Source organism: Canis aureus, chromosome 6 (genome assembly GCF_053574225.1).
Source record: "Canis aureus isolate CA01 chromosome 6, VMU_Caureus_v.1.0, whole genome shotgun sequence".
In the NCBI taxonomy this organism is placed as follows: domain Eukaryota; kingdom Metazoa; phylum Chordata; class Mammalia; order Carnivora; family Canidae; genus Canis; species Canis aureus.
In genome coordinates this window covers 26,999,654-27,027,308 of record NC_135616.1, presented here as the reverse complement: position 1 = coordinate 27,027,308, position 27,655 = coordinate 26,999,654, and the positions used below count along the sequence as shown (strand labels likewise).

The following is a 27,655-nucleotide window of genomic DNA, read 5'->3' as shown; positions in this document are numbered from 1 at the left end:
AAAATAAAAATAAAATAAAATTCTGAATCTAAGGACCACACAGTATTTAGTTGTCATATCTTCTTAGTCTCCTGCAATTTAGAATAGTTTCCCAGTCCCCCCTTTTTGCAACAATGAGAAGTCCTAGCCAGTTGTTTTGAAGAACGACCCTCAATCTGAATATATCTGATTGTTTCCTCATGTAAGATTCAGTCTAAACACTTTTGGCAGGAATAACATGTAAGACATTATAGTCAGCTGCTGCTACCAAGTAAGTGACCTATTTTTGAAATAAGACAAATATTTTATTTTTTTTTATTTTTTTTTTAATTTTTATTTATTTATGATAGTCAGAGAGAGAGAGAGAGAGAGAGAGAGAGAGGCAGAGGAAGAAGCAGACTCCATGCACCGGGAGCCCGATGTGGGATTCGATCCCGGGTCTCCAGGATCACTCCCTGGGCCAAAGGCAGGCGCCAAACAGCTGCGCCACCCAGGGATCCCAAGACAAATATTTTAAAGTAGCTATTTTAACCACTTACAACTTCTTGTTGATAACAGAAGGAGTAACAACCAAAAGGGGAAGAAATAATCAAATAGAATTTTGGTTTGTATTTTCCATTGGTTTGTTTCTTCTGGCCTATGTGCTAGATACTTAGGGGAAGCAGTTGGGAGATTGTCTAAAGGATATTGGATTTGTAGTCAGAAGTCCCAGGTTCATGTCCTAATTCTACTGCCAGCCAGCTGTGATTCTGGGCTTTAATCTCTTCATACATCACAGAAATTAAGCCATTTAACTACATGATTTGGGAAATTACTATAAGGTAGAGAAAAGTAATGTGTTAAAAATCAGTTTAAAAATATGAAACGGTGGGGCACCTAGGTAGCTCAGTGGTTGACTGTCTGCCTTTGTCTTAAGTCGTGATCCCAAGGTTCTGGGATTGAGTCTCACATCAGACTGCCTGCAGGGAGCCTGCTTCTCCCTCTGTCTATGTCTGTCTTTCTCGCTGTGTCTTTCATGAATAAATAAAAAAATCCTTAAAAAAAAAAAAAAGATACGGGGCAGCCCCGGTGGCGCAGCGGTTTAGTGCCGCCTGCAGCCTGGGGTGTTATCCGGAGATTGAGTCCCACGTCAGGCTTCCTATGTGGAGCCTGCTTCTCTCTCTGCCTGTGTCTCTGCCTCTCTCTCTCTCTCTGTGTGTGTGTCTCTATGAATAAATAAACAAAATCTTAAAAAAAAAAAAAAAAAAAGATACTTTTTTTTTTTAATTTTAAGTAGGCTCCACAACCAACATGGGACTTGATCTCACAACCCTGAGATCAAGAGTCACATGCTCTACTGGCTGAGCCAGTCAGGCACCCCTGAAAATATAAAATGGTATCATTAAAATTTTATATGTCACTAATACTTGGGTTAGAAAAAAATGTTAATTATTTGGTGATACAGCCTTCATCTTAGAGGAAATCAAATGTAATACTTATAGATCACAGTGAAACACAAGCAGTTCATTTTATGTAACCTCACTTTTAAAGCTTTTATTTTTATTTATTTATTTTATTTATGATAGTCACACAGAGAGAGAGAGAGAGAGAGGCAGAGACACAGGCAGAGGGAGAAGCAGGCTCCATGCACCGGGAGCCCGACATGGGATTTGATCCCGGGTCTCCAGGATCGCGCCCTGGGCCAAAGGCAGGCGCCAAACCGCTGCGCCACCCAGGGATCCCTAAAAACTCTTTAGTCACAGAATCTTAGAGATAAAAGAGACCTAGAGATAATCTAGTCCAGTAATTCTCAAATTTTCTGTTATCAATATTCCTTTACACCCTTAAAATTTTTTGAGAACCCAAAAAACTTTTGTTTATATGGACTATATGCACCAATATCAACCACATTAGAAATTAAACCAGAAATTTGAAAATTACTTTATTAGTTTATTTAAAAATGATGATGAACTCCATCACGCTAACATAAAAAAACATCTGCAGGGAGTGATGGAGGGAATCTTTATATTTTCCAAAATAAAAAATGGAAAGAGAGGCACTATTTTATATTTCTGCAAATATGTTTAACATCTGATTTTATTAGAATACAACTGGATTTTCAGATCTGCTTCTGTATTAAATCTGTTGCAGGGGGATCCCTGGGTGGCTCAGCAGTTTAGTGCCTGCCTTTGACCCAGGGCGTGATCCTGGAGTCCTGGTATTGAGTCCCGCATCAGGCTCCTGGCATGCAGCCTGCTTCTCCCTCTGCCTGTATCTCTGCCCCTCTCTCTATGTCTATCATGAATAAATAAAATCTTTCAAATAAATAAATAAATAAATCTGTTGCAATATGCCACCATATACTTGAGACAGGATGACAGGATGAGAATGAAAGCTTTGAGTAACTTCTATTATTCTGAAAATAATTTTGACTTCACAAGTGTTGCAAACCTCTAAGGTCACCTGATCAAGTCTAAGCATTTATTTTTTAGGTATTACTACAATGTAAACTGGAGTAAACAGAGATGCAATGTCCCGCCTAAAAAAGCAATAGCTGGGGGATCCCTGGGTGGCGCAGCGGTTTGGCGCCTGCCTTTGGCCCGGGGCACGATCCTGGAGACCCGGGATCGAACCCCATGTCGGGCTCCCTGCATGGAGCCTGCTTCTCCCTCTGCCTGTGTCTCTGCCTCTGTCTCTCTCTCTGTGTGACTATCATGAATAAATAAATAAAATCTTTAAAAAAAAAAAAAAAAAGCAATAGCTGGTATGTGGCAGAGATAGATCTCAAGCCAAATCCTCTGAATCCCAGCCTGTACCCCAACACAGGCCCTGTTTACAGGCTTTTAGGTCAAAAACTGTGGGTGATGGAGAGGGTCTAGCCATAGTCAGGGGCTGCCTCACCCTGGGCACTGCTGTGTCATTCATAATTTCTATAAAGTACAGGTCAGATGTTTCCCTGGGCATACCATTTTTCTTCTGCTTTCCAAATGCATATCAGATAAGCTAATGTTTAGACAAGTGATGAAAAGAAAAATTACTAATCATACATTATCAGAAAATAAGATCAGCATTAACAACCAGATTGATACTTACAACCATCTTGTTTACAAATCCACTGTATGCAATTAACTCGAGCAGTGTGACCATTCAGGTTGGTAACAACAATTCTTTTCTTTAGAGAAGAAAACATCAGTAAATTACAATTTATCCCATAGATAAATTAATAAATTAATAAAAGTCAGGTATCAGTGGTTTTGATGCTAATAAAAAGTTCAGGATTACTCCAAACCGAATCACCTTCCGTAATTTATAAACTTTAAATTATAAACTCTCCATTCACTCCAACATGTGCCTGCCTTTTCCACCACTCCACACTCCCCTCTATGTCCTGTGCTCTTAGCACACTGAGCTCCCAGGTCTTCATCTGCTAGCTCCTGTTAAACACCTCCATTCTCTCTACTGGAGAGCTGGTCTACATCCCAGGCTAGACAAGGTAACTCTTCCTTGAGCTCCCACAGGTCTACTTCTACCATGCTTACACCAACCCGAGAGCTGTATTGACCCAAAAAACCCTTCAATAGAGGAATTCATGATTACTGGATTCAAATTCATGGCTCAACTTTGCAGGTATTGGGTCCTTCAGCCCTAATGATATAAAGTTACCTAGCTATAACTAAGGTCCTCAGGTACCAGCTCCTTTCAAGGCCTACAGCCAAGTTCCCAGCAGCCCCTGAGACTGCTTTCATTTCAGCAAAATCCCTCCACACTTGGGCTTTCTTTACTTCTCACACTGCTTAAGTTAACTCTGTGACTACAGTGCCTTCCTCTTTAGACTCCTTTCTCTACTGCCAATAACATTAGCTTTCTATCTGCTTATATGCAACTGAAATTCTCAAGACTGATTAAAAAGTATGCACATGTAAATGTGCAAAAAAACTAGTGTATTTCACACATAAATTACTTGAAATTGTGGAACAATTCATAGTATTTCACTGTCTCTCTCACCAGATTAAGAATTCCCCGATGGGGAAAAAAAAAAAAAAAAGAACTCCCTGATGGGCAGGAATAATGTTACCTCTTTTCTTTGTGTCATCACCACCAGTCCAGGGCTAGCCCATAGAGGGTCCTCAAAAATTTGCTGAATATCACTCCAAAACTTTATTTTTGCATCTGATATGCTCTTATTTCAATAATTAATTAAGTGTCCAAACAGTAAATATCTAACAAAACAAACTACTTTTTAGGCCCAATATACTTTTTGGTAACTTAAAATTCCCTAACATGGCCACAAATACATTAATTGGCTGCAGAACCACAGGCTTCTCCAGCTGAGTCAGCCTTTGATTCGGTAAAGTTTACCCTTGGTGTTCATGCTTTCAGTTGCCAGTAAGAATGCATGACAATAATAGGAAAACAAGCTTGCCAAGTAAGCTCAAGATACAAATGAGGGGATCCCTGTGTGGCTTAGGGGTTTGGTCCCTGCCTTTGGCCAGGGGTGTGATCCTGGAGATCTGGGATAGAGTCCCACATCAGGCTCCCTGCATGGAGCCTGCTTCTCCCTCTGCCTGTGTCTCTGCCTCTCTCTCTCTCTCTCTGTGTCTCTCTCATAAATAGATAAAATCTTAAAAAAAAAAAAAAAAAAGATACGGAAAATGAATACAACCATTTCATATACAAATCTGAGTATAAAAAGGTTATGAGAATAATGGGATTTTTAATCAAATTAATAAGCAGTACAAGAAATACAAATAGCTATTTCCAGCATGGCATTTTCATTTCTATCACTTTGAGAGGCAACACTAACTGTATGGTCCAAAATTAGACAATGAGAATGGAATCACAACAACTCTGGGAAGAATGCAAAAACCGTCACTTGAAAAGTTAGGTAAAACAGCAAGAAAAAAAAAAATCAACTGAATGGATGAAGTTCAAGGAATGTGCAAGTTCTGCCTTATAACTAAAGCTTAGGATTCCTAACCCTTTTGACCTTTATCCCAATGATGCCTTCCTTAAAATGTCTATTCCCGGGCGGGGGGTTGGGGTGACTGGGTGAGCGGACGCTGAGGGGGGCGCAGTGGACGGGATGAGCACTGGGTGTTACGCTATATGTTGGCATATCGAGCTCCAATAAAAAAAATATATATATGGGATCCCTCAGTGGCTCAGCGGTTTGGCGCCTGCCTTTGGCCCAGGGCGCGATCCTGGCTGGGGTCCCGGGTTCGAGTCCCGCGTCGGGCTCCCTGCATGGAGCCTGCTTCTCCCTCTGCCTGTGTCTCTGCCCCTGTCTCTCTCTCTCTCTCTAGGTCTATCACGAATAAATAAATAAGTAAATAAATAAATCTTCAAAAAAATATGTATATACACAAATAGTAATAAAAATAAACATGAAAAAAAAAAGTCTATTTCCAAAGCCGAAATGCAAGTGGTATTTCTTTGAAACCCAATACAAGCTTATTAAATAATTCTGAAGGAAACACAGAAATGAGGAAGCACCTGTGACTACGGCTTTCATCCAGACCCAAACTGCAAATCCTTTAAAACTCAAACTGGTCAACACCACGACAGTTCCCAGGGAAGGCTGCAGAGGCGGCTGTGTTTCCGGCGGGGTTACGTGGGGCGCCAGGCCAGGCCCCGGTGGCCCCAGGCTGCCAGGCGAGCCAGCGGCCGAGGAAGTCCCGCGCGCGCAGCCTCCCGCCGCTCGGACCGAGCGAGCGCCCCAGGGCGTCGGGCCTCTTCTCTCACCTGAGGGTCGTACAGCACCACGGAACAGGACGTGCCGAAGGCCAAAAGTCCTCCGGGCCCGGAGCTCCAGCTCAGGGCTCCCCGCACCCGGTTTGGGCAGCAAAACACGTGAGACACCTCCAGCACCGGCGCCCCCATGTCGCCGGCGGGGCCGCGGCCGAGAGCGGGGCGCGCACTTCCGGCCCCGGGGCGGAACTTGTCGCCCGGCCGCCTCTCGCGCGGGTGCCACTCGCACCGCGTTTCCGAGGCGGCCGGGGGCGGGGCGGAGGCGGCCGCGCCCCCCGCCGGGCCCGCCCCCTCGCCCGGCGCCGGTGGGCCTCGCCTCCCGAGCGCGGCTCGCGGCTCCGTGGCGGGCGCTGACCCAGCGCGGGAGCACAGCCTCCGTCCCGGGAATGAGGGCCTCGCTGGAGTAGCCCGGGCCCTTCCCCCGGGGCCCGTGTGCCACGGCTCGTGTGCTGCTCAGGAACGTCCCGCGGCCTCTCCCGGCCAGGCTCCCCGGGCGGGGTGGCGGAGCCTGAGGACACAGCCGCGGAGGGCCCCCGGCTAGCTGGGGTCGGCGCTCGGGGCCCGCTCTGGCCGCGCCTTCGCCCCTCCCCGCTGCTGCGAGCCCCCTGGCACCGGCGAACAGACGGACACGCGGATCCGCCGCTCGCGGACGGGGTCCCGGGTCGCACTGCGCATGCCCCGCAGTCATGGCCGGCGGGGGCGGTGGTTCGCCGCGGCGCGCTGCGCGCGGCGGTAATTAGTAATTGTCCTCCTGCTCCCGGGAGGCGAGGCGAGGCGCGTGGGGCGCGGCTTCCCCGTGGCTGCGCGGCGGCACCCCGGCCGAGGGGCAGCCGGGCCGATGGGACCGCAGCCTCTCCGCGCCCTGTAGAGGTTCCCCAGAGAGAACCACGGACCGGTTCCGAACCCTCCGGACCGCCCGCGGGGCACCGAGCCGGCGCGCGGGGCCGGGCCGCGGGACGGCGAGGCCGCGGAGAGGTGAGTCCCGCAGCTTCGGGAGGGGACAGTGGAGGCCCGGCTTGCGCGGGCATGGTTGGGCTTCGGGGTCCGGCGAAGGAAGGACTTTAGGAGGAAGCAGTCTGTCCGGTTCACCTCCCATTCGAAGAAGGTACTGGCGTGCTTAAAAATAAAAAGCCTTTGGAAGCAGTTTCGTGTCCTCTTTCCCGTTTTCTCCACTCGCCCCTTTTTCCAGGCCCTTGCCCTTCGGCTTTCTTTTTTCTTCCGCACATGCTGATTTGCCGGGAAGAGAAGATCGCCCGGTCCGCGACCGCCCTAAGCATCCTCCCTGGAGAAAAGCGTGGAGCTTCCCGCTGAACCATCCGTCTGTGTCCGTCCCCACCCACCCCGCTCCTTGCCTCTCTCTCTCTCTCTCTCTCTCTCCTACGAATGATTTCTTAATCTTTCTCTTCTGCATATTATTAACTGAATTACCAAAACTTCGGGCCCTGAAAATTCTTCTTTCAGGAGACTAGCCCTGTGGTAGTCATACTTCTATTTTCCAGGGCTCCCGGTATGATAAGCAGCAGTGTGCAACAAATGACAGTTAAGGAGCACCTGCACAGGCATTCGTTCGTGTGGTTTCTCAAGTCATCCGTCACATATGTATCATTACCAGCTTTTCCTGGTGCAGGAAACAGCTGAAAGTCGTACATCTAGGTTGCCCCGTCCTTGCTCCCTAGCTCCGGAACCCAACCCCTAGCTTCTTCGGCTGAAGGCAGGTGAATTTGGTCACAATCACGTCCTTCGTTGGGGCTAGACATCTGCGGGGTCCTGAGATATCAGTTCATCCACTTATCTGGACTATAACTTCTGTATTTAACTGAGCTCTGTTTTTCAAGACTCACCTTGGTATTTTTATACATGTAAAATGGGCTCTTTATTTTTTTTTACTCTTTTAAAGGTCTTATTTTTAAGTAATCTCTACACTCAGTGTGGGCTCAAACCTACAACCCCAATATCAGGACCCCCAAGCTCCACTGACTGAGCCAGCCAGGCACCCCAAGGCTCAACCTGATTCTTCTCTTCGGAGTGTAGGCCTCTGGTTCCAAACACTATTGTGTGGATGAGTGATGATAGTCTGTGATAAAATTTTCACTGTTTTACAGCTACATAAGAATGATACAGTTTTTTTTTAGGAAGTTTAATTTACTTCAAAGGGTGTTATTTTGCAGTCATTCAAGAGAATGAGATCAATATAAGAACCGACCCAAAAAGTGTCATTTGTTGAGTGGGGGGAAAAAGGATCCCGGTTGTGTGAAGGAAAAAGGACACATCTACTTGAGTATGCATAGAAAACATCCTAAGGGATATACAAGAGAGTGACAAAACTAGGTACCTTTGAGGAGTGGGATGCGGGGAAGAGGCCTCAAATTAATTTGTACATAGTTAAAAAAAAGTTTCAAAGGTGAATTATTTTGATATTGCCGTTTCTACTTTTTTATATATTAAAGATTATCCTATGAACAATGATGATGGGGGGCTAGTTGCATTTTGTGTTGAATCCTTGTTCTTACCTGATGATCCCTTTTGAGGGTCCACAGAGCAGTAATAAGTTGCCAAGTATGGCTGTGACCACATGAATATCCAATTTCTGAATTACTGTTAATTTGCAGTGCTAATTATGGTCTCAGCACTCAACTATCCTATAGTTGTTGCACGTGTTTTAGCAATGCAAGGGTAGAGGAGCCTAGGATTCTTCATATTTCCTTTATATATGTAATTCTTTATATTTTCACATGTAGTACTACACAGTCACACTAAATGATGCTCTGTAAACCTTGATTAGTATTGATTTTCAGCATAAGATTTCTTAATTTGTTTTAAAAGTGAAGGCAAGAATATTTTTTTTTGTCTTCTCTAGGAAGGTGCAATGGCGAGGAATTTATCTGTAATCTTGATTCTGACCTTCACCCTGTCAGTCACAAATCCCCTTCATGAACTAGAACCAGCAACTGCTTTCCCTCAGACCACTGAGAAAATTATTACAAATTGGGAATCTGGCATTAACGTTGACTTGGCAGTTACCACACGACGACATCATCTACAGCAGCTTTTCCACCGCTATGGAGAAAATAATTCCTTGTCAGTTGAAGGATTCAGAAAATTGCTTCAGAATATAGGCATAGATAAGGTTAAAAAAATCCATATACACCATGACCATGACCATCACTCCGACCATGATCACCACTCTCACCGTAATCATGCTGCTTCCAATAAAAATAATCGGAAAGCTCTTTGTCCAGACCATGAATCTGATAGTTTGGGTAAGGATCCCAGAAACAGCCAGGGGAAAGGATCTCACCGATCAGAGCATGCCAATGGTAAAAGGAATGTTTTAATCAAGGATGGTGTTACTGCTAGTGAAGTGACCTCAACTGTGTATAATGCTGTCTCTGAAGGAACTCACTTTCTAGAGACAATAGACACTCCAAAACCTGGAAAACTTTTCCCCAAAGATGTGAGCAGTTCCACACCACCCAGTATCACAGAAAAAAGCCGAGTGAGCCGGCTGACCAGTAAGAAAACAAATGAATCTGTGAGTGAGCCCAGAAAAGGCTTTATGTATTCCAGAAACACAAATGAGAATACTCAGGAGGTAAGATGAATGCTTTTCGTTATGCCTGCTTGTTTGTCCATCACCTTTTACCTTTAGTTGCACGGAGTATATAGTAAAAATGATGACGTTATTGAAAAGAGACGTTATTTCTTCTTATCCAGACACTTGGCCCAAAGGCCCTTGTCCCTGCTATGTTGTAAACCTTTCTGATACAAAATTTGGGGGATCATTTTTTGGTAAGAATGTTGCTGGCAGCTGAAACTATTTTCTAGTATGATATTTAAAATGCATGTGGAAAGCAGTAATCAAGGTTAGTTTTGGATACAGTCTTTTTTTTTTTTTTTTTGGATAAAGTCTTTAAAAGGTGAATATTGTTAATGAAAAGTAGAAAACGAGATAAAAACAGGAGTTAGAATCCCATGTTTTAGGGAAAGGTGTGGTTGAAGGCACAAAAGAAGGCATGAAGAACAATAGTGTTACCTTTTTGGAAGAGAAATCTCAATGACTTATGGAGTGCTGAAACTGGAGCAGCTACCAAGTATCATGTGCTAGACAATCTAAAAGTCTGGGCAGGGAGGTTCTGAATTCATATGTTGTTCCTAGACTAGACATCCAGACTGTACACAGTTTTCCTTGGCTGAGAGATGTCAAGAACAAGGAATTAGTTGGTATGCATTAATAGGCAGAACTTAAAAAAAAAAAAAAATAGGCAGAACTTAAAGAGTTCTTCATTCAAGTCATTTTAGGACTGTACCAATTCCTAAATAATCCTAACGGTCATTCCCATTGTGACACCAGTAATAAAGTTTTTCCTGAGTAGTTTTGGCCAAGAACTATGAGAATTTAAAATAACTTTACAGAAGATGAGAAACAGGTGCTACTGCCAATTTTTTTTTCTTTTTTTTGGGGGGGGGGGGTAAAAAGGGAAGCTTAGATTACCTAGAGGGGATTCTCTTCAAACTAAGCTTGTCATCTAATTAAGTTGTTGAAATAGCTGCCTGCTGGTACAAGTTTGTTTTATTAACCAGTCTTGCCCTCCACAAGAGTAATTTACCTAATTTAATATTCTCTCGTAGGTATTTTGCCAGGTTTATAGAGTTTGCCAAGTGTACAGACCTGATCTAAGTATTGCAAGTATAGTCATTGCTGGAAGAGTGACGTGTCTTGGGCTTGTTTAGGCCACATAGGGTAGCGTTGGTACTAAAACAACATATTTCTCAATCTCTAATGAACTCCATCTCAAAATTAAAGCTCATTTCCTTAATAGGTTTATACAATGAGTTAACAGGCTTGTGAATGTCCATTTATCCTCAAGGTTATTCCACTTGGGGCTTTCTGTCTAGATTAGTAGCAATTTAACTGCTTCCCCCAAGAAGAAACAGGCAGAAGAGGTGGGATATCACCATTGTGACATAGTATCTCAAGGGAACTTGAGGCAAGTTCCGAAGTACTCAAGACAAAAGTTGGTTTTAATGCATTAGCTTGAAAGAATAAAGTAGCTTCAGTATGGAAAGGGTATTGGTTGTATCATCAGACAACTTTTTTGGATTGGTATGCTTCTTGGTAATTTTCACTGCTTTGTTTCTTGCAGTGTTTCAATGCGTCAAAGTTGCTTACATCTCATGGCATGGGCATCCAGACTATGCTGAATGCAACGGAGTTCAACTATCTCTGCCCAGCCATCATCAATCAAATTGACGCTAGATCATGTCTGATACATACAACAAGTGAAAAGAAAGCTGAAATTCCTCCAAAGACCTATTCTTTACAAATAGGTAGAGTTGCCTTTTTTTTATATAAAAATAATTTCAAGTAGGTAAGTTTATGCTGCACTTTTCCTTACATTTACATCAAGCTATTCATTTTTTTAGTATAATTCCAAGTATCTTCATTGTTCTCTGCCTTGAATGTGAAGAAAGCAGGCCGGTTAGCCTTGCCTTCAGAAAAAAAAACAGAAGAGATTATAACTGAAGCCATCCCACAGGAGATCAGGGCCTCTAAAATTTGGGCATCTTATATGTTGTCACACTGTTTCAGAAGGTCAAAGTTAATACCCACTGTTTAGGAGCCTAATTCTGGCATGTTCTTATTAATAAATGAAACTAGGATAAGTTCTGCTATAGTGTAGACCCGTGTTACTCAAAAACTATGGTAAATAAATAATTGCTTTGTTTACTGAGGAAATTATTGAATTCTCGGTTTCTTTCATTCTTCTTTTATTTTCCTTTTTTAAAAAAAAAAAACTCTTCTCAAAAAAAAAAAAAAAACAAAAAACTCTTCTCTCTTCCATAATTTAACTATATGGGAGTCCACTTCCCAAATCATCTAGAGTTCATCATTGGTAACCATCTTCTCTTCTCACTCCCATCTGAAGAACTTTCCACCAGACTTCTGCTCTTTACCAGGAGGGTTCAGTCAGATTGTTCATTTGTTGCCAGCACCAGATTTCTTGGTTATTGCTCTATTGCCACAGCCCCATTCACTGAGTTGCCACTTGCTTTGACAAGTTGCTTTATGCCACTCTTTTAAAGCTTATCAATTGTATAATTTTTCTGTTGCTGTGTTTTATTTGACAGCTTGGGTTGGTGGCTTCATAGCCATTTCCATCATCAGTTTCCTGTCTTTGCTTGGCGTTATCTTAGTGCCTCTCATGAATCGGGTGTTTTTCAAATTTCTCCTAAGTTTCCTTGTGGCACTGGCCGTTGGGACATTGAGTGGTGATGCTTTTTTACACCTCCTTCCACATGTAAGTACAGTCATTTGTCCTACTAGTATATTTTGTTCAGTGAAAAACATTAATATGTTTTTGGTTTGTATTAGAATTCTTCGTATTGATATAAAAGGTTCGAAGTTTGATTTAGAAGAATTGAGTTTAGAATATATTTGGTAAAAAAAAAAATATATATATATTTGGTGACTAAAAGCTGTATTTTTGTGCTAGGCCTTAACATATGTTTGTGGTTTGTTTTTTGCTTTTTTCTTTAAGAGAATTTACTAAATACAGATTAACTTTCTGGACCCAATTAATAAAAAGACAGATTCTGCTCAGATAGTATTACTGTGACAGATTGCAACAACATGAATTATCTGCTTATATTAGTGTAATTGCCGCAGAAATAAAAACTGATTCTCTACTCAAGAAATGAGTTTTCCTGTAGAGTTGGATTTATGTGTGTAACTAGAGATTCACACTCACTGACACGAGTAAATTCTAAAATAACTTGAGTAAAGTTTATTTAAGAGCCCCATTAAAAACCTCAGATCAAGTATTTGGATCTCATCTTTTAAGTTTCCCTTAAAGGTTTACAGGTAAGTGGGGAAAAGAAATCATTCTTAGAGCTCTACATATCTCATCATGTTCCATTCTGTAGTGAAAAAATGTTTTGCCATGATAAGCTCCTTGGGCCCCACTGGTATTCAGGAATACCTGCTGCATCAACCAGCCTGTGTAGAGTGTATCCTGTAGCCACCCCCATCTCAATCCTGTTGGTGTGCTCCACGTCCCCTTCCCTGACATGCCATAGTGTTAGTTCCCCCGTGGACAGCTGGGGTGGTGTACCCGACCTCAGATACCTGCCAGGGCCCAGGGCACAGATTCAGCATCTTGTAAGCACAGTGACAGGACTAATATGGGCTTTTTCAGTTTGGAGTATAAACAGTAAACACTGCCCATTAAGTCTAGCAGTTCCCTGTTACTTGTGGCCATGTTGACTTTTCAAACATTGAAAATACCTGCTACCTGTGTGAGAGTCATTAGGGAACATATCTGGCTTCACACTAAACAAATGCATGCCATTAAGTGCCTTAGCACTTGATACGTTAAGCTAGCAGCACATGAGTCATTTTAATGTATTAAACTTGCCCTCAGCACTGAAGTATCCCATTAATTGCCTAATTCCGAATGGTTTCATATTTGACTTATTGCTTACCCAATTTTTCTGACATGTATGAAACTAATGAATTTATGAAACACATACTGTTTTTCCTGTAGTCTCACGCAAGTCACCACCATAGTCACAGCCATGAAGAATCTGCAATGGAAATGAAGAGAGGGCCACTTTTCAGTCATCTGTCTTCTCAAAACATAGAAGAAAGTACCTATTTTGATTCCACATGGAAGGGTCTCACAGCTCTGGGTGGCTTATATTTCATGTTTCTTGTTGAACATGTACTCACGTTGATCAAGCAATTTAAAGATAAAAAGAAAAAGGTAAGAAAAAAGTACTGTGTACTTCTATGCATCAGACATTTACGTGAGTGGTATTCTTTTTTTTTTTTTTTTAAAGATTTTATTTTATTTAATCATGAGAGATACAGAGCAGGAGAGAGAGAGGCAGAGACACAGGCAGAGGGAGAAGCAGGCTCCATGCAGGGAGCCCAATGTGGGACTCGATCCCGGATCTCCAGGATCACGCCCTGGGCTGCAGGCAGCCCTAAACTGCTGCGCCACCCGGGCTGCCCCGTGAGTGGTATTCTAACTAGACTGTTAGCTGAGTTTGTCCAGTGGTATGATCTTCAAGAGGGTTTCAGTACCCTGAGATAATTTTGTTCCCAGAGGCATTCATGGAGAGCTATTCTCTATCTCAATAATCCTGGAGTTCTCTATTTTCAGTATTCCCTTCAGACTCTTGAGAGGCTAAGAATGGCAAAGGATAAACATCTGTGTAAGAGCAAAAAAGGCACAAGCAGAGTCCTCAAAGTCTGAAGCATCATGATTATGGCCTTGATGGTGGTGATGGTTTCTTGGGTATATATACCCAAATTCATTGATATATGTGTGTGTGTGTATATATATATATGTATATATATATATACACACATTAAGTATGTACACCTTTTTTTTGTCAGTCACCCCTCAGTAAAGTGTTGTGGGTATTTTTGTTTGAGTGGAGTTTTTTTGTTGTTGTTTTTTATTTTTTCTTAAATAGGCTCCATCCCCAGGGTGGAGCCTAACATTGAGGCTTGAACTCACAACACTGAGATCAAGACCTGAGCTGAGATCAAGAGTTGGACACTTAACTGACTGAGCCACCCAAGTGTCCCTATGTGTTTTGTTTTTTAAAGAAGTATTGTGGATACCTTGTTGGTATTGGTAGTTATGAATAACTGTTGTGCTTAACTTTAATGTTTCACCCAGTAGCTGAATATTCTGTTGTCTTTCAGAAGGCTTGTGACTTTCAAAGTCTTGTCCTTAGCAAATTGCTGCCAGAAAATAGTATGAAGCCAAACCGTGGGCTTGTTATTTCTGGTAAAAACACCCCATGAAAAAAAAATTAAAATTAAAAAATTAAAAAAAATTTTAAAAACACCCCATGAGTCACCTATGAATATCTGCCCCCTTTTGAACTGATGTGACCAGGCAAGCCAATCAAAAGACTGTCCTAATGGGAATTCTTAAAAAGGATATATACACATCTTAAACGTTTTAATTTAAAACATTTGTACATTCATATTCTGGTCATTTGATGGTGACCAAGATTTTCTCTGACTCAGAGTTCTATATGATCATTTCTTTTCTGTAGCCATGCTCCTTCATCTACAATCTCCAATTTTGGTTTCTCTCAAATTGAACAAGAGGTTACACACTTGGAAAGCTATTTGAGAGTAGAATCTAGGCTTTATAAATTTTATGCAACAACTTGTCTTTGAATCTTTCAAAAGCATTCAGCTTAAGTTTTCATAGAAACAACTATTCTCACCATCATTTCACTGTTCATATGTAATTAAATTGTGCAATTACAGTAAACAAGCCTAACTGGCCTGAAGGGGTTTGAAAACAAACGTAGTTGGTTCTTCCTGAGCACGGAGCTCACTGTGAGAAACAAGTGCATGTGCGAACAGGAGAGTTGCCTCCTTTTCCATCCTATGAATATTTGCCCTTAAGGATTTGACATTCAATAAAACCTCAAGTTACAAATTTTGAACTTTCTCTTTTCTGAACCTAAAGTTAGAGGAAAGAAGTGAAATAAGAATAACTTATTCTTTTTTTCTTTTTAAGATCTTTTAAATTTATTTTTGTGAGAGAGAAAGAGCATGAGCAGGGGAAGGAGCAGAGGGAGAAGCAGATTCCTTGCTGAGCAGGGAGCCCAACAGGGGACTGATCCCAGGACCATGAGCTCATGACCTGAGCCAAAGGCAGATGCTTAACTGACTGAGCCACCCAGGCGCCCTAGTTTATTCATTCTTAATCTAAGGAGTCATCTTCCATGTTCCCATCATCCCAGTTGCTTCACTTGGACTGATTTGAGGGTATATCCTACTTGTTTACATTCTCTGGAATTCTTTCCTTAAAAAAACAAATGATCCTTTTTAGTTTTCTTTTGGTGGAGGTTTGGAGATTTGTTTGTTTTACTCTATCTCTAGTTCACATGCCGTCATTTCTTTAACATGGTCGTTTCAATTTATTTTTCAGATTTTACCTTAAGCTTTTCTTAAGCTTTTAAGAAGCAGACTCTATTATTTAATACAGAACGATTTTTTTCAAACTCTAGGTTATAACTTAGTTGTGAAATCATTCTTCTGTCATGACCAGTGTTTTTAAAGGCAGCAGTAATAATACAGTATGTTTTACTATATATGCATACTTTGACTTATAGTCAAAGAGGTTTGATGATCTCTTTTCTAAAATAATTTCGACTGAAAAAAAATAAAATAAAATAAAATAATTTTGACTGGAATATAAGCTCCTAAGAGCCAGGACCTCTACTATATCTCCAATGCCTAGAGTAGCATCTGGCACATGATAGATAGTTAACAAATATTTGTTGAATATATAAGAAACATTAAATGGCAAGTAAGCATAGGTTCTATACAGACTTCCCACAGGAGTTTTGCAAATGTTACTTGTTCTCTTCCTTTTTAGAATATATTGACTTTATCTTTTGTTAGAGGTGTCCAGATCTTAGCATTACTCATTCAACAATTTTAAATTACATTTGTTCTCTCAAAAAGAACAAAAACTCTTCCTTATATGATGAGTGTTGAGAACTTCTTCAGCCTTGTAACAGTACCTAGGATTTCCCTTAAGATATCTATTCTGTACCCCTAAGAGATTCCATGTATCATACCATTTATGTCAATCTGAAATCTCTATATTCAAATTAGGGTTACATCTCATACTTGATATAGATAGTTGGACTTTTATAATAAATTCAGCCTCAAAAGCTTTTTTTCTACCAGTGAAGGTTATTGCTCACACTCGGAAGCTCAAGTCATCTATGATATCTCCCTTGTCCTCATATCCAAGCTAGTTTTAGTGAATACGTCCAGAGCCTTTCCATTTCTCTCCGTTCTTGCTATCATTCTAGTCTAAGCCATGCTTATCTCCTACCTGGGTGATAGCAGCCCCTTCCAGCTGTCCTGTCTACAGTGTTTTATTGTTTTCTTCTCCCAGTTCAGAGAAGAGCAAAATGATTTCTTTAAATGGAAATCTGATGGAAGTTGTACCCGATCATTGAAAATCCTTCCTTCAGCAACTTCCTGATATTTATAGCACAAAGTCCACACTTTTAACTTAGTTTGCTTTGTCTCAGTCTTCTTCTGCCACCTGGCCTCTAGCCCCCTGTCTTTGACCTACTAAGCCCCAACCACCTTGCACTCCTTTCATTTCTGGGGTGTGACTGGCCCCTTCATATTAAGAGCCTTCCAATGTGCTAGTCTCCCTACCTGGGACCCACCTCTCTACCACCCACCCTACCCTCCCCCACAAACTCCTGCTTATCTCTAGGTCTTGGTGTAAGGATCACTTTCTCAAGGAATCCTGTCCTGGGACTTAGTTAGGTCTTGTTATACACACTCTTATAGCACTATGTGTTTTTACTTTGTAAAACATACTAAAAATAACAATCAAAGAATTATTTAATCATTATATCTGTAAAGCCTCCCTCCCTGTGGATGATAATCTTCATGAAAATGGACACTATGTGTATCCTGTTCTACATTATATTGCCAGTACTCAGCAGAGGGAACAATATAGATCCCCAATACTTATAAAATGAAAGAATTGGTTAAGCTATAAGTGCTAGGGAGAGTCCTTGCCCAACAAGAAAGAAAGTGTTAACTGAAGTGATATAAAATATCCTAAATTTATTGTCATAAGTATTGAAGTACTTTCTCTGTTTAAGGAACTAAGCTAGGAGTAGGTATAGAGATGTGTCCGTGTGCTTGCCTTTAAGATCTCTTATAATCTAAGAATGTACAGATATTTTATATGCTATCAGAGCTAGAATGAAATCTTGGGTCTGGTGGTGATTTTTTAAGTAATTGAAAAGTACTGCAAATAAGAAATATATTACTTGTGTGACCGTTTTCATCATTTTGAGTATTATTTTTTGTGTAAATAAATCATGCACAGGCACCATTGTTCAAACGGTGACCTTTATGCTTGGGCTCAGAGATAAGGACTGTATCTCAAGCATGGTATTCAGGTGGTTAAAAAACCTAGTGATAAATTTGAGGCTAACTACTAGAGATTTGTTTAAAAAAAGAAAGCTTGTTAATGGTGTTTTATTATAGGAAAAGTATTTTAGTTTTAATAGCAAACACCTAATCAGTGTCAGGGTATAGTTTTAGGTTATAAAAAGTATGCGAAGTATATGGGTTTCAGTGTCCAAAAGAGGGATGGAAAGAACCAAGCAATTGGTTAGCAGGTCACTAAATGCTGCAGAAAATATCTCTAGTTGGTTCTAAATTGATAACCTGCGGCAGAGTTCAATTTTAATATGCATATGAATCATCCAGGCATCTAATTAAAATCCCTGTGCTAATTCATTAGGTCTGAGGTGTGGCCCAAGATTGTTCATTTCTAACAGGCTCCCAGAGCACACTTAAGGTAGATGACGTAGGGGACATTGAAAAAGATGAATATGTAATATTGCAACATTTCTTAATACTAAAGCCTTGATGCTTCATCTTCCTGAGCAGTTTTTATGCCTAAAACATAGGACGAGGTGCTGTGTAAATTAACTACAGGCCCTGCCTGCCCTTGGATGATTTTCATCCCAATAAAGGTTTGTTACCTGTTGTCTTTCTCTGGATCTTTTGCTTAGCTCTTTGTTTACAGTTGTACACATAAACATATCAATGATTTTAAAGTGTTGCTTTCCCTTGTCATTTTAGAATCAGAAAAAACCTGAAACTGATGATGATGTGGAGATTAAGAAGCAGCTGTCCAAGTATGAATCTCAACTTTCAACAAATGAGGAGAAAGTAGATGCAGAGGATCGTAAGTCTTAATAAATCTGAGGGCTAGAGGAAGTTTAATGCTCTGTGGTTTGCAGGCAGCTTGGACTATCAGGAGGAGAGGGGACCTGTTCCTTTTTAAATTTTTTTTTTATTTTTCAACTTTTGAAATATGTCATACCTTTTCTTTTTCATTGCCAGTAAGTTTATATTATATTTACATTTATTCTATGATTTTTTTATTTTGAATTCAGACATACAGAAAAGTTTCAAGAATAATACAAAGAACTTTGTATTATTCTTGTATTATACTGGGGGATGTATCTTTCATACATCCCCCAGTTATTTTACCTACCCTTATTCTATTTCTTTCTCTCTTTCTCTGAGTATATATACGTACACTTTTTTGCTAAACCATTTGAAAGTAAGTTACAAATGAGATGTCTCTTTATCCTCAAATGCTCAGTATATGTTTCCTAAGAAAAAGCACATTGTCTTTTTTTTTTTTTTTTTAAGATTTTATTTATTTATTCATGAGAGACAGAGAGGCAGAGACATAGGCAGAGGGAGAAGCAGGTACCCTGCTTCTACCCTATGGGGAGCCCGATGCATGACTCAATCCCAGGACCCTGGGATCACGACCTGAGCCAAAGGCAGATGCTCAACCACTGAGCCACCCGGTGCCCTGAGGGCATTATTTTATATAACCACGGTTCAGTTACTGAAATCAGGAAATTAATTTTGATACCATGTTGTTATCTAGTCTCTAGACCACATTGGTTTTTTCCAGTTGTCTTATGATTCCTTTATATTTTCCCTCCACTGAAAAAAAAAAAAAAGGTCCAGAGTATAGTCCAGAATCAAATGTTGCATCAAGTTGCCCCTCATTTGGGGTGTTTCTAATCTTTTTATGACTAGATTGATCATTTGGGGCAGAAATAACCACAATGTGATACTGTATCTTTTTCAGTGATATATTGTGCCACTTGACACGATGATTCATTGTAAAGTTATTATTTTTCCTATAACTTGACTGTTAGCTTGGCATTTCTTACGGGACAGATTGAGTTAAGATTAAAATTTTATTTTTATTTTTTATTTTTTATTTTTTTAAGATTAAAATTTTAAACTAAACTCCTCGCCATTACCTTCATGGTCCGACCCTACCCTCTACTCTCTCCCATTGTTCATTGTGTACAGTCTCACTGGCCTTCTTTTCATTCTGTGAGCACACCAGGTTTATCTCTGAGCCTTGTTCTGTTTGGAACCCTCCTATCAGATCTTCACATAAATTCCTGCTCCCATCATTTGGGGGTCAGAGACCTTCCCTGGTCACCCAAAGACAAAGGTCTCCCAGTTATTGTCCTTCACATTACCCTTTTCTGTTTTTGTCCATGCTTTCCAATGCCTTATAGGACCTTATTTGCATATGAGTTTCTTTATGAAATGTGGCTGTCACCCCACAAGAACATAACTTGCTTGAAGTTAGAGATTTTGTCATGCTTCCTTCCATCCTCAGTTCCCAGCAGGTACTTGGCTAGAGTAAGTACTCACTAGATAGTTGCCAACTAACAAGGGAGAAAAACTGCTTCGTTGCTACTGTCTACTTGTACAGTTTCCTGTCCACATTTTGTTTTTTAACATACTTTTTTCTCTAAAAAGTGAGTAAAGTGTTCTTGCACTTCTTGTGTCTATTCTTCAACCTTTTTAATGGAGTCCAGTGAAATATATAACAGTGAGAGGGAATAGCTGCCCTGGAACTGGACCACAATGTCAGCAATATTCCCAAGAAAAGTGTGATCAGTGGACAGGGCAAAGGGAAAAAACAAAACGTTTTGTTGCAATTTACTTTTCTTTGCACAAGTAGATGATAAATGCTCTTTGGTGATCATTGTATTTCAAATGTTTGTTTTTCCTTGAAATTTGCCCTCAAAAAAGAAGTTGGAGGACAGAATTATACATGCTTTTTATTTCCAATTTTCAGTATTTTTCTTAAGTGTTTTTCTAAAATAAGTATGTGCTGCTTTTATAAGGAAAAAAGTCATATTTCCAAGTGTAAGGCAGATATTACACTGTATGGTAACTAAATGGAGTTTAAATTAAAACTTGATGGGCAGCCTGGGTGGTTTAGCGGTTTAGCACTGCCTTCAGCCCAGTGCGGGATCCTGGAGACCCAGAACCGAGTCCCACGTCGGGCTCCCTGCATGAGGCCTGCTTCTCCCTCTGCCTGTGTCTCTGCCTCTCTCTCTCTCTGTCTCTCATGAATAAATAAATAAAGTCTTTAAAAATAAAATAAAATAAAATAAAACTTGAGGGGCACCTGGGTTGCTCAGTCAGTTAAGCATCTGCCTTCAGCTCAGGTCATGATCCCAGAGTCCTGGGATCAAGTCCTGAGCAGGGAGCCTGCTTCTCCCTCTCTCTCTGCCACTCCCCCTGCTTGTGCTCGCTCGCTCTCTTTCTCTGTCAAATAAATCAAATCTTAAATAAACAAATAAATAAAAACTTGAAAAAGGAAAAATATAAGGAGGCAGAAGAAATCAAGGGGGAATCTTGAGGGTAGTTATTGCGGGTTAAAGTTGAAAATCCATTCTTAATATGTGAGACCATTACTAAAATGCATTAAAACCTGTTGGTGTTTTACATTAGCAATACTCTGTTTAGTTCTGCATGTGAGAAACTTGCCACGCTCTAAGTTATTTTTTGAGTTTGTCAATGGGAATGTTTGAAATGTGTCCAAGCACATTAACAAAGCCTTCTGACTTTGACCCAATGTCCGTTATGTTTATACCTAGGACCTGAAGGCTATTTACGAGCAGACTCACAGGAGCCCTCCCACTTTGATTCTCAGCAGCCAGCAATCTTGGAAGAAGAAGAGGTCATGATAGCTCATGCTCATCCACAAGAGGTCTATAATGAATATGTACCCCGAGGGTGCAAGAATAAATGCCATTCGCATTTTCATGATACACTCGGCCAATCAGATGATCTCATTCACCACCATCATGACTACCATCATATTCTGCATCACCACCACCACCAAAACCACCACCCCCATAGTCACAGTCAGCGCTACTCTCGGGAGGAGCTGAAGGATGCCGGCATCGCCACGTTGGCCTGGATGGTGATCATGGGTGACGGTCTGCACAATTTCAGCGATGGCCTCGCAATTGGTATGTCTCTACATGTTTGCTTCCTGTTGGCTGACTCTGAAAATGTCATGTGAAACCACCATTCCACTTTCAACAAAGAATAGGGCAACTGTGATAAAGCTAATTACTTCTAAGATTATCAGAATGTTATTTCTTCTGTAGCTACTTTGACAATGAAGTACTCAATAAACGTTAGATAAGATTAAGTGCTACAAACTGCCTACCCCATTACGTAAGCAGTAACTGAAAAGTTGTTTTTAGTTTGTAGTCTTAAAATCAAGCTCTAAGATGTATGGAGCATCTGGTTTTTGGGGGTTTGTTTTTTTGTTTGTTTATTTTTACATTAAAGTTCCCTTATCTGCAATATAAACAATATTAAGGTACAAGATGCTTTTGTTCATCATGTTTTATATTGAAGGAATCTTGGCATATCTGATAAATTCAGTTACCAAAAAATTATCATTCTACAATATGAATAGAGAGTTTTTGCTATTAAATTGTTCTATCATGATCAAGAGATAGTAGAATACTTAAAAATTGTAGTAACTTGGTGCTGGAAGGAGCAGTGGAAATAGTTACAAGTTAGGCAGCTGTGACCTGGCAAGGTGAACCACTTGTCCAAGAAGGCAGTGCTATTTTATAGCCAGGCAGAGAAGAGCCCAGGCCTTGGCTCCTGGAAACCTGGTGCCCTTCTTTCTCTATGTACTGTGCACAGCAGAAGCAACAAAGGAGGACATGCAAATGCTTGGTCAGACTTTGTAAGCAGCAATCAGTTAGTTTTATATAGTGTTTACTTTTAAAATGGAGAGAACTATTTGTCTTAGACTTTCCTTATTGACAGTGAAAGAATAAATGTAAACAAGTCTAATTACATAGTGAATTCTTCGGAGACCAGTGAAATATATTTGTACTCTTGACTGCTGCATTTTCTTCTAAACCTTTTAAATCCTTTTTTTTTTTTTTTTTAACATAAATGTTTTATGTGATAGCAATTACTTCTCAGGTCTGTGATAAGATTCTCTAATCCCTCTGAAGCATAGTGGAACTTTCACTTCTAAATCATATCTGCTTGTGATCCACTGGGAAATCAAAACCTAATTGAATGTAATCTAGCGTTACTTGTAAAGAAGATGCAGAGTGCAGCTGAGAAAGTTCTGTTTATTCAAGACCAGAATATAATTCACTTCTTTTATCTCATTTTGTATGCTGGTAAGATTTAAAAAACAACAACAAAACACCCACAAAATAATGTAGCCAAACTTTCTCTGATTGATTTTTACCCAGGGGCTGCTTTTACTGAAGGTTTGTCAAGTGGTTTAAGTACTTCTGTTGCTGTGTTTTGTCACGAGTTGCCTCATGAATTAGGTAAGGGAACCACATAAACAGTATTTTCCAGGGGGATGACGTATCCTAGTGTCACTGGCTTTTGCTATTGATAGTTCCAGCAAGCTTCCTCATAATTTTTATACCTTCTACTAACCTAGCCAGCTTTCTTTTCTTACTGAGTATGTTTGTTCCCACCAGAACTCTGCTGCTATAAGTATGATTACACAGTTGCCCCTGGGGGATTACCAGAGAGATACCTGGGCCTCTTCTCATCCTCTTACCCTACCAAATGCCTTCTTATACCAGCATACTGGTGACATCAGTGATCATTATCTTCATATCTACAATATGAATAAGACTACACCAATCAAATTTCCCATTAACAGAGAGACATTGGCAAAGAGATCTCATTTAAAGGAGAGAGACATGGGCAAATTGTGTTTTTAATATTTTTCTCCTGTCACCAGGACTTAAAAACCTTCCCAGAGTTGTTCTAGATCCCAGTTCGTGTCCTTGTTTTTCTCCTTAAAGATAGATACATATTTGCACACACCTGTGAGGCCATTTTCAATTTTGTTCCTTGGCATGTGTTCTACCATTCAGAAACCTCTCATCTACCTGATGGATGCTTATAATCCTCAACATCTTGTTTATGTTCCACATTCTAGATCCTTCATATGCCATGAAGCCTCTCTTAGCTATTCTCAATTTCTCTTTTTATCCTTTTATAACTAGAGCATTAGACTCTCTAGCTCTTAATTATAAATTGCCTTTGCCATTTGCTGATCATTTCATGTGTGTTCTCTATCCTCCTCTTCTTTATGCCCGATTATAAGCCTGTTGAAGACAGTGCAAGATCACAAATTTTAATAAGTTCATAGTATTTATCATTCATTGACAGAGTGGGAGCCTTAAAAAAAAACTTTGGCTAAAAATACCTTAATTTATAGAGCTGTTAGGGTGACTTACATTAATACTGTTATCCCTGGGTAATTTTTTTTTATATTTTTTATTTTTTTTTATTTTATTTATTTTTATTTTTTTATTTTTATTTTTATTTTTATTTTTTTATCCCTGGATAATTTTTAAGTTACTTTTTTTTTCCTCAAAAAAATTAGAGAATTTCTTAAATTGGGAAGTTTCTTGGGTATCTGAAAAGTGACTTTTTTCATTATTTTGTCCACTGTTTTGTTTTCTGTTAAAGGTGACTTTGCTGTTTTACTAAAGGCTGGCATGACTGTTAAGCAGGCTGTTCTTTATAATGCTTTGTCAGCTATGCTGGCATATCTTGGAATGGCAACAGGAATCTTCATTGGTCATTATGCTGAAAATGTTTCTATGTGGATATTTGCACTTACTGCTGGCTTATTCATGTATGTTGCTCTGGTTGATATGGTAAGTTTTTAAGAAGTCTAATTACAGTGTTGACTAACAAATAGGGAAAATGATCAGTGAAACCTCTTAAAAAAAAAAAAAAGATTTGAGACAGAGAGAGAATGCCAGGGTGGAGGGCAGAGCATAGGGAGAGAATCTCAACAGACTTCCCACTGAGTGCTGAGCATACTCAGGGCCCAATCCCAGGACCCAGAGATCACAGTCTTAGCCAAAACCAAGCTTAACTGATGGAGCCACCCAGACACCCTGTGAAACCTCATTTTTAAAAAGGCTTTAGTGGGGCAGCCCTGGTGGCTCAGTGGTTTAGCACCACCTTCAGCCCAGGGTGTGGGATCCTGGAGACCCAGGATTGAGTCCCATGTCAGGTTCCCTGCATGGAACCTGCTTCTCCCTCTGCCTGTGTCTCTGCCTCTCTCTCTCTCTCTCATGAATAAATTAAAAAAAAAAAAATCTTTAAAAAGTCTTTAGGGCAGGCCTGGCTGGCTCAGTCAGTGGAGCATGCAACTCTTGATCTCAGGGTTGTGAGTTCAAGTCCCACATTGGGCGTAGAGCTTACTTTTAAAATAAATTAATTAAAATTTTAAAAAGGCATTAGAGTAAATGCAGTAATGATAAGTGAGTCTGTATAAGTTAGCATAGAAAATACAGGTTCTTTGGAGTTTATCTTTTTGGATTGTTAATCACAAGCACATCTATCCTGCCTAATATAAGTTCAGGATACACAAAAATATGTGCCCTTTTCTGATGAGAGTAGAATCTCAGTAATCAGGCATTTGATTGTGTATAGATTTTTCAGAAACCCAGCACAAGCCTTGTATTGTTGACATACTGTGTGTATACTTCAGAATGCTCATAATTTCCTTACTGATAGACAAAGGAGTTACTTCTTTTTGTCACCAAAGTCTGCGTAACAATCCCAGTCAGTCTGATTAAAATTTTATTTTATATGTAAAGTTTCCATATCTCTGAACTTAGGTAAGCCACATGTTAGTGTTTGGTTCAGCTACAGTCAGTAACTAAAGCAGAGTAATCAATACAGATCTTCGTTTTATAGTGAAGCAAACTGGACGAATATAAGTTTTGACCAATTGAGCATACTGTGAATAATCATTGTTAATTAAACTGGTGGGAAATACTGTGTGACATTATTAGCTAGAGTCAGTGTGTATATGGTCCTGTTTTAAGGGGTTGTCTCTATATCCATCTACAAATAGAGCTAATATTACTGCCCTGTAAATTCTTCTAAAAACTAATCTGTGGTTCTGAAAACTTAAATGTTGCTCTTTTTTTTTTTTTTTTTTTTCTTTAAGGTACCTGAGATGCTGCACAATGATGCTAGTGACCATGGATGTAGCCGCTGGGGATATTTCTTTTTACAGAATGCTGGGATACTTTTGGGTTTTGGAATTATGTTGCTTATTTCCATATTTGAACATAAAATTGTGTTTCGTATAAATTTCTAGTTAGGGCGTAAATGCTAGAGTAGTTTAGAAAAATATTGCTGTCTGTAGTTTGAATAGGTCATAGGGAGATGAGAGTTCATATGCTGTGATATGCAGCCTTTACGGTTAGTGGATTTCGTGATTTTTTTTATTGAATATTTCCATTTGTTACACTTACAAGGTCAGTTATGGTGGTAACACAAAGGTACGTTTTAATATTTAAGTTATTCTATTTTGGGAATATGAGCTATATGTGCAATTTACCAATTTTACCAGTTTATTGTATAAACAAGAGATTTGGCATGACATATTCTGTATATTTCAGGAAAAATGTCTTTAATGCTTTTTCTAGAACTAATTTAACACAGTAAGCCCCATGCTGGATGTCAAGCCTCTGAAGAACTGTTGGCATTTAAGAATAAGGATACACAGAAAGCCTGAGATACCAATAAAGCTCGTACTGAATTTTAGCTAAGAAATAGAAAAAGAGAAGAATCTGTAAGAATTAAGAAGCCACAGATTTCTTAATTAAACTAAGTCACAAAATTGGCTACAAAATAGGGAAAATCTAAATTAAAAAGGCAATATTAGTAAAGTATAGAGTACATTCATAAAACATTCTTGTCAAAGTAAAATAACCCACAGTGAGCACTTTTTACTAATTTAGTTGTAAATTTAACTTTGTAAAATAGAGAAGTCTAAGTATTTTTAATGAATTCAAGCAACATATAGCTTAACGAAGAAATCGGAATGTTAAAATATTTCTGTGGAGTTATACCAGATGAGTATGAGTAAGTCTATGTATGACCAGAAAACTTAGATATTGAATGTTCTGGTTATCTGATTTACCAAATGTCAGCATATTTGAACTTTGAGATAGGCAAGGACATTAAAACCATATTGAGTATAATTTGACTCCTTGGATTCAGAAAGTATTTTGGTATCTTTCAGTGCTTCAGTGTTGTCATAATGAGCAATTATCATTTTTATATGTAGTACTTTAGACATACTAGGGCTGTCTGTGGCATTCTCTAGATGTTGCTTTTCTACAAAATAAATTCCCCATGTCATCTTGATATCAAATATATGATTTCTTTTTTTTTAACCTTCATAACTATTTGTAAGCATACAGCTCATATTATTTTTAAGCATATTCACTCTGTTGTGCAGTAGATCTCCAGAACCTTTTCATCTTGCAGAACCAGATCTCTATATCCATTAAACAATTTATTTCCTCCTCCCACAGCCCCTCGTAACCACCATTTTATTTTCCGTCTCTGAATTTGAGATGTCTGATTTTCTTAAGTATCATCCAGATTATAGTATACTTATCAATTCACTTATATTATTGGGTGGCATTCCTCAGTTTTAAATTCTATACCACAAAGACACTTAAAAAAAAAATTAACCCACAATTTGTTCCAACCTGCCCCTAATTTTTCTTATATAACAACCAGAGCCTTAAGCTTGAGAAGAAGCATAGATACCCTACATTCTAAAGAGAATCAGAAAAAAAAAAAAAAAAAAAAATTGGCCAAGGCCCATATCCCACTGCGGGCCTACTGAGAGTCAACTGGACCAGCATTTCTATTCCCCAGCCAAATGAAAGGGATGGATATGGGTAACAGGAGAACTTGGATTGAGGGTACTTTAAAGGATGACATGAAGCATCTCCACTAGATGAATTACTCTGCTTCAGAATCCTACCCACAGACCTACCTCACTGCTGAGATCAGTGCAAGATGAGGAAGTTCTGGAAGAGCTGGAAATGTCCCTTGAATTTGAGGAACACAGACTTGACTTATCACAGATTCTGAAGGTGGAAGAACTGTACCAACCCACAAAACAGAATGAACTGGAAAGATAGTTACCACTCAAGCGTGAACTAGGTAGTGGAGACATGG

The 27,655-nt window shown here is 39.8% G+C and overlaps 2 protein-coding genes across 7 annotated transcripts in view; one reads left to right on the top strand and one right to left on the bottom strand.

The window, feature by feature from the left end:
* The window catches only part of ELP2 (elongator acetyltransferase complex subunit 2), a 48,698-nt gene extending 42,799 nt beyond the window's left edge, over positions 1 to 5,899 (bottom strand). For 2 of the 6 annotated variants that reach the window (XR_013381372.1, XM_077900503.1), the window contains exons 1-2: positions 5,701 to 5,899; positions 3,052 to 3,130 (exon numbers count right to left, since the gene is read on the bottom strand). Coding sequence is in view for 5 of the 6 variants with exons in the window: in XM_077900503.1 (XP_077756629.1) it covers positions 3,052 to 3,130; positions 5,701 to 5,838 (217 nt within the window). In the remaining variant the exon portion in view is untranslated. The remainder of the gene's footprint in view (positions 1 to 3,051; positions 3,131 to 5,700) is intronic. The other 4 variants (XM_077900501.1, XM_077900502.1, XM_077900498.1 and 1 more) reach the window with 2 other exon arrangements.
* Positions 5,900 to 6,011: 112 nt separating this feature from the next.
* Positions 6,012 to 26,834, top strand: SLC39A6 (solute carrier family 39 member 6). Its single transcript, XM_077900505.1, has 10 exons — positions 6,012 to 6,681; positions 8,564 to 9,298; positions 10,851 to 11,034; positions 11,836 to 12,005; positions 13,251 to 13,469; positions 18,377 to 18,482; positions 21,232 to 21,609; positions 22,873 to 22,953; positions 24,119 to 24,309; positions 25,620 to 26,834. Exons 2-10 carry the CDS (start codon positions 8,573 to 8,575, stop codon positions 25,770 to 25,772), a joined length of 2,208 nt encoding a protein of 735 aa, XP_077756631.1. The 5' UTR covers positions 6,012 to 6,681; positions 8,564 to 8,572; the 3' UTR covers positions 25,773 to 26,834.
* The last annotated feature ends 821 nt before the right edge of the window (positions 26,835 to 27,655 follow it).